Source organism: Octodon degus, unplaced genomic scaffold (assembly GCF_000260255.1).
Source record: "Octodon degus isolate 3935 unplaced genomic scaffold, OctDeg1.0 scaffold00112, whole genome shotgun sequence".
Classification (NCBI taxonomy): domain Eukaryota; kingdom Metazoa; phylum Chordata; class Mammalia; order Rodentia; family Octodontidae; genus Octodon; species Octodon degus.
Window position 1 is genome coordinate 6,618,379 of NW_004524688.1, and position 6,203 is coordinate 6,624,581.

General features: G+C 50.4%; 1 protein-coding gene across 2 annotated transcripts in view; it reads left to right on the plus strand.

Annotated features, from left to right (window-relative positions):
* Positions 1 to 3,254, plus strand: part of Alyref (Aly/REF export factor) — a 3,557-nt gene extending 303 nt beyond the window's left edge. The window contains exons 2-6 of one of the 2 annotated variants that reach the window (XM_023699338.1): positions 7 to 108; positions 427 to 558; positions 1,894 to 2,050; positions 2,641 to 2,704; positions 2,819 to 3,254. In XM_023699338.1, coding sequence (XP_023555106.1) covers positions 7 to 108; positions 427 to 558; positions 1,894 to 2,050; positions 2,641 to 2,704; positions 2,819 to 3,011 — 648 coding nt within the window. In that variant the 3' untranslated portion in view covers positions 3,012 to 3,254. Of the gene's footprint in view, positions 109 to 426; positions 559 to 1,893; positions 2,051 to 2,640; positions 2,705 to 2,818 lie in introns of both variants that reach the window. The other variant, XM_004639475.3, reaches the window with a different exon arrangement.
* Positions 3,255 to 6,203: the final 2,949 nt, after the last annotated feature.

The following is a 6,203-nucleotide window of genomic DNA, read 5'->3' on the forward strand; positions in this document are numbered from 1 at the left end:
GCCGCCGCGCGAGTGAATCGAGGCGGCGGGCCCATGCGGAATCGGCCGGCCATTGCCCGCGGCGCGGCGGGCGGCGGCGGCAGGAACCGGCCCGCGCCCTACAGCAGGGTGAGTTCGGGGACACTGGGTAGGTGGGCGGCCCGGCGCTGCAGCCGCTGAGTCCTGGCGGTACTGCGGCTTCGGGTGGGCGGAGGCGAAGTGGCGCGGCGAGGCTCGGCCCCCGGTGGGGACCTTCCCGTCGCTTTGTCCGAACTTTGCTAGGGCTCATGGCGGCGGGAACTTAGGCGAGAGAAGCAGTGATAATGTGCGGCTCCTCTCGGCGCCTGAACCCCGGGGCCCTGCCCAAGGGGAGATCTGGGCGACTGTGAGACCGACGGGCAGTCTGAGAAAGCGAGGCTCAAGGGTCTGTTTCTGCTTTTCTTTCAGCCGAAGCAACTTCCCGACAAGTGGCAGCATGACCTTTTCGACAGTGGTTTTGGGGGTGGTGCCGGCGTGGAAACCGGAGGAAAGTTGTTGGTGTCAAACCTGGACTTCGGAGTATCAGACGCAGATATTCAGGTAGGAGCCCAGAGCTTCCCAGTGAGCTCCGCACCTCCCACAGAGGGGGATATGCTCCTGAGTCCCCACCCTTCTTGGATCCTGAGCCCAAAGGCGATCATAGTTCCACCAGGGATTGTCGGGCATAAGGGAGCTCAGTGGCAAGCAGAGCATACTAGGGTGGTGGGTGACAGTAGGTTAGTTGGCCCGAGGAAAGACCCTGTGGGGCCCTGGGGAGGACCCCTTTTCTTAATGAAACTTCTGTGAGTATAAGTCATTCGCTAGGCCTTCCAGTTTCCAAAAGGCACCATGATTGGGTGAACATGAGGAAGGATTCTTGAGGCTCCTATCTTCCTAAATTTTGTGTCTGTTTGAGTGAGCTTTCTACGGCCAACGTAGCATAGAAGGAAGGGATCATAGGGTTGTAGCCTTGATCCAGTCTGTTTGCCTTGAGCACTGTATCTTACTACCTTTCCTTAATATTACTATTGAATGGTTTTTCAGGATTGTCTTAGATCGCAGTCCTTCATTTACTTTTTTGATTGGACTCCAAAAACATTTAAAGTTTTTCAGTCAAACTTGGGGAATGAATCTTGGAGATGGCTGGGTCACAATGCTGGGCATCCCCGGGTTCTACCTCCCTGAGCCCAGCTATTTGGCCTTAACGTGGGAGGACAGCGAAAGGCAAGTGAACCCTCACAGTGCCTCAACGCTTTTCTCAAGGTGGTTTCTGCAATGCGCTGGAAACCACTTTTGGTGAACACGTTCCGCTGTGTGTTTACAGTAGCTCGAGTAGCCCCACACTCTGGGTCCGCTCTCCAACTCCCAGCCTGCCTGAGGTCAGGGCAGTTTCCATGGCATGCTTGACTTTGGTCAGACTTTGCAGCAGGCTTAAGTAGGAGGAGAGGGAAAGGTGAAACAGAATCTGTCTTTGGGAGAGGGGCTGGGGTCAGGGCTCCTGAGCAGTGGGCCCTGTGGGCTTTGAAATCTGTTGGGCAGTCCTCACTTTTGCTCTTGGCCTTTGCTATTTTGTGAAATAATCCTTGGGTGTGTTGTAAGTTTTCTTCCATTGAAAAGGATTTAATGCTGTGCCATATGTTAGTGTTGCAACTTCATAGTACAGAAAGATGTTAGGTCCCCAAATAGGCAGGGGCTATCCAACCCAGGTGTTTTTGGAAGTTGCTTTTCCTCCTGCATCATCTCTTTTCTTGGCTTCTGTTGGCACTCCCCTACCCCCCTTGTAGAGGGCTGCCAAGGAAGACTCAGAAAGCAGTCACATTCTCAGGGACTATCCCTGGGCATTCGAAGGAGAATGCCTCAGTGGCTTTATTAACCCTTGTTCTTTCTGGCTCCTAGGAACTCTTCGCTGAATTTGGAACACTGAAAAAGGCAGCTGTGCACTATGATCGCTCTGGCCGAAGTTTAGGAACACTGAAAAAGGCAGATGTGCACTTTGAACGGAAGGCAGATGCCCTGAAGGCTATGAAACAGTACAATGGGGTCCCTCTGGATGGTGAGTCTGGAGCTAGGCCCAGGACACCTGTGGGGCTTGTGGAGTTTGGGGCTGGCACCTGTCCCTGTAGGAGTATGGGTGGCCCCTTTGGCTGAGGACACTTTGCATTTGCCCCTTTGTCTCTCTCTTCCATTCTGCCACCTCTCATGCTGCCCCACACATCTGGACCAACCTCTTGTGAACCCCCATCCAGCAAGCTACATCCCTCCCCTCCTTCAGCTCCTTCCGGAAGATTCACTTCTGTGAAGCCTTCTCGGAATCGCCATAGTACACCTGAGTGCGGGGCTGTAGTCGTAAAGACAAAGGTACCTGTTCTTCTTCCGTCAGGTCACCCACACCTGTCCACCCATAAACACCCCAGACACCTGACCAAACAGCCCACCTATCTGGTGGGAGAAGGAGTGAGGAGGTGTTGGTGGGGTTCTTTTATTGCCATTCTGTTCTCCCACCAACTCTCCAGGTTGTTTCCCTTGTTGGGGGAGCTGGAGATGTACTGAGGCCCTTTCCAGAGCTTGCATGGAGACCAGGGTATGGTGCCCCTGGGTTAGCTTCAGAATCTGCAACGAGACCTCTTGTATTCTTTACCACAGGCCGCCCCATGAATATCCAGCTTGTCACATCACAGATTGAAACACAACGAAGACCTGCACAGAGGTGAGTTCCAAGCTGTCTGGGGATGGGTATTGATTATTAGCCCATGGTGTGTGTTCTCAGCATACTCCAGTCCTTTAAAAGCCAGATAGCTCAATGAGTTGTTTTCCTTGCTAGCATAAACAGAGGTGGCATGACTAGAAACCGTGGCTCTGGAGGTTTTGGTGGTGGCGGCGGCACCCGGAGAGGGACCCGTGGAGGCAGCCGAGGAAGAGGCAGAGGCACTGGCAGGAACTCAAAGCAGCAGCTTTCTGCAGAGGAGCTGGATGCACAGCTGGACGCCTATAATGCAAGGATGGACACCAGCTAAACCGCTGACCTGTGTGGAGAGGACCCAGTGTTTCGTCTGCTCTCTGGGAGGAGGGGATGGGGACTGGGCTGTGTGGCCAATGACCGATTTGTTTCTTTTATGTTTTAAGATAGGATTTAAAAACTCATGTAAAGTTTTTTGTTTTTTTTTCTTTCTTTTCTTTTCTTTCTTTTTTTTTTTTTTTTTTTTTTAAATTCTGAAACAGACCTGTTTTGTACCAAGTTATTTTTGGGATAAATTTTACTGGTTGCTGTTGTGGAGAGAAGGTGGCATTTTCACCTTTGCCATAATAAACTAGAAATGTGTGTAGAACTGTGATGTCTCATGTATCCTGGGCTCTGCCCTGCAGGAGGGGAGGAAAGGGTGGTGGGCTTACGGGCACCTAGTGTGGGGTTAAAGTCAGTGCTCTGGAGGCTGAGCTGCCACCTTCCCATCTTCCTGGTTTCTAACTCCTTCCTCTCTTAACTTGATAGGTAGGAGGACACCAGAGCAGCAGCGGCCCTTTGCTTGGAGCTGCGTCTTCGCTCTGCCTGTGCCATGAGGTGAGGGTGGTAGTGGTCCACACTGCACTGTTGAGAATTCTTGCACAACCTGCACATTATTGGGCTGTTCCTATTACTCTTATGCTGTGTCTGAGACAGCTGATCCTGTGCTTTGTCTCCACGTACTATCACTTTATGCCACAGGGAAGGAGGTGTCAAAGTGCTCCCTTAATTCTGTGCAAGTGTGTCTTGGTTCTGGGACCCACACGTACCAGGATACCCAGCTCCCTCACAGGAAGTAGTGTAGTAGTTCAGTAGACTCTGTCTATATCTTCTCATGACTTTAGAAGTCATCTTTAGGTTATTTGAAAATTGTTAGACAAGGTAAATACCAAGTATATAGTCACTATACCATGTTGCTTAGGGAATAATGATGAGGGGAAAAGTCTATGGTTAGACCCAGGACAGCACACGTGCAGTCTTTCTGAATGTTTTGTGTTCTTAGCTGGTTGCATGTGGATGTGAGGCCCTGGCCATATTTGGCAGAATGGCTAATGGAAGCTGAAGCAGAGTTTCACATTTGGGGAGAAAGTGTTGGAAAGGACCAGTCATATGGTGATGGCTGCTGGCTGCTCCTTAGTGTGCGTGGGAGTTGGATGGGCAGCTGCATGTTCTGCAGGAAGGAAAATGCCATGGTCCCTGTTGGCATATAGACATCACCTGAAGTATGCGGCCTGGAAGGACTGTGGTGCTGGAGATGGGGAAATAGCATCTTAGGAAGAAAAGCTAGTGTTTGCTGTGGGGGACAGGCATGCTGTGGAGAAGGTGAAGGACTGGGCTGGCATTTTTAAATAATGTGATGTGACCAGCCCAAAGTGGGTTATTCTTGGGGGGGGGTGTGGAACCAGGGATTGAACTCAGGCCCTTGTGCTTGCCAGGGAAGCACTTAGTCCACCGAGCCATCTCCCTGGCCCGAGTTACTCTTTTTTGTGGTAGTTAACTTTGCTCCCTCATTTGCAAAGCAGGGAAGCCACCTTTTACTCTGGGCAGAGGGCTGCACTGGGATTTAAGTTTGGAGTTTGTTTTTTGTTTTTTGATGGTTCTTTTGGTTTTTTTTTGTGGAACACACACCCAGTGATTTTTTTTTTTTTTTTTTGCGGAACCGGGGATTGAACTCAGGCCCTTGCACTTGCCAGGGAAGCATTTACTCCACTGAGCCATCTCCCTGGCCCCTCACACCCAATGATTGAACTCAGGCCCTTGCACTTGCCAGGGAAGCATTTATTCTACTGAGCCATCTCCTCAGCCCCTTAAACTGGGAGGTTTTGAGACAGGGTGTCTACATAGTTGAAGCTGGGACTTGTTAGAGGAAGGAGGAAAGGGACTTCTTCAGTGCTTAGCAAGTAGAAACAATGATTTGGTGGGCCTGTCAGGCATTTAGAGGTTGGGACGGGCTCTCCTTGTGATGCAGTCACAAGCCAGTGTGCTCCTCTCCTGAGCTACAAGGATGAGGAGGTACTTGGTGTTTTCCAAGTCTTTCTCTACATTACTTGCTCAGAGGAATGTGCCTAAAAGGTCAGATAGAGTCAACCTCAGCGTGGCTGTGACATGGAGTCTGTGAAGGGGACACTGATACCTGCCCTCTGCTGGAGTCCTGTGAGGACATCTGGCCAGGGAAGAGCCTAGTGAATGAAGAGTCTCATGGAGTTGGCTTTGTTTGCTCATATCCTCTTCTGCTCTGGACTGGAGATTGAACCTAAGGCCTTCCCACTGAGTCCTACACACCCAGGTCCCTAGGTGGTTTTGTTTGATTAAAACAAGATCTCTTAGGGCTGGCCAGATAAGCGGATTAAAGTGCCTGCTTAGACAGATGCAGGGACCAGCCCCTGGGGTACACTGAGATGGTGACAGACTGGGCGTGGTGGCACCCCCCCTGTAATCCCACTGCTTGGGGGGACTGAAAACAGGATTACTACAAGTCCAATCTGTGTAGCGAGACCCTGTAGACTCTGTACTAAATACAATAAACATAGTAAAATCTTCCCACCTCAGTCTCAGAGTAGTGGAATTATAGATGTGTACTGCTATGTTCTGTTCTCAAGGCCTTTAGCAAAGGTGATTGACATCAACAAAATTCACCTTCTGAAAGGTACACAGTCCAGTGGCTATTGAATTCACAGCTTTGAAGTCCACTGCCATCACATTCCAGAATATGCATCACTCCTATGCAGGTTCATGCAGCCTATGGACCACCTGCAGCCTTGAGAAGTAATGTGGTCCCTAAGGACTGTCAGCTTCTAACTTCATTATGTGATTTTTTTTCCTCTGTATCATTCATGACTCATTTGTACAGTGCTAGGGTACAGAATTGACAGGTAGTGCACGCAACTCCTGTGTCTGCCACACGATCAGTTCAAACCCGCATGTATCGGACCTTCCACATGCTTATACGCCTTGGCAAGTGATTACCAATAACAATGTCTTCGGTCTGGGTAAGGTTGTGCACACCTGTAATCCTAGCACTTCAGAGGCTGCAGTTGGAGTTGAGCTTGAACTATAGTGAGAGCCTGTCTTGTCTCAAAAAAATAAATAAATAAAAAGGGCTGGGGATTTGGCTCAGCAGTAGAATGCTTGCTTAGCAAGCTAGAAGCCCTGGGTTCAGTCCTTGGCACCACGGTTCAATCCCCCAGCACCACATGCCAGCCAGCCC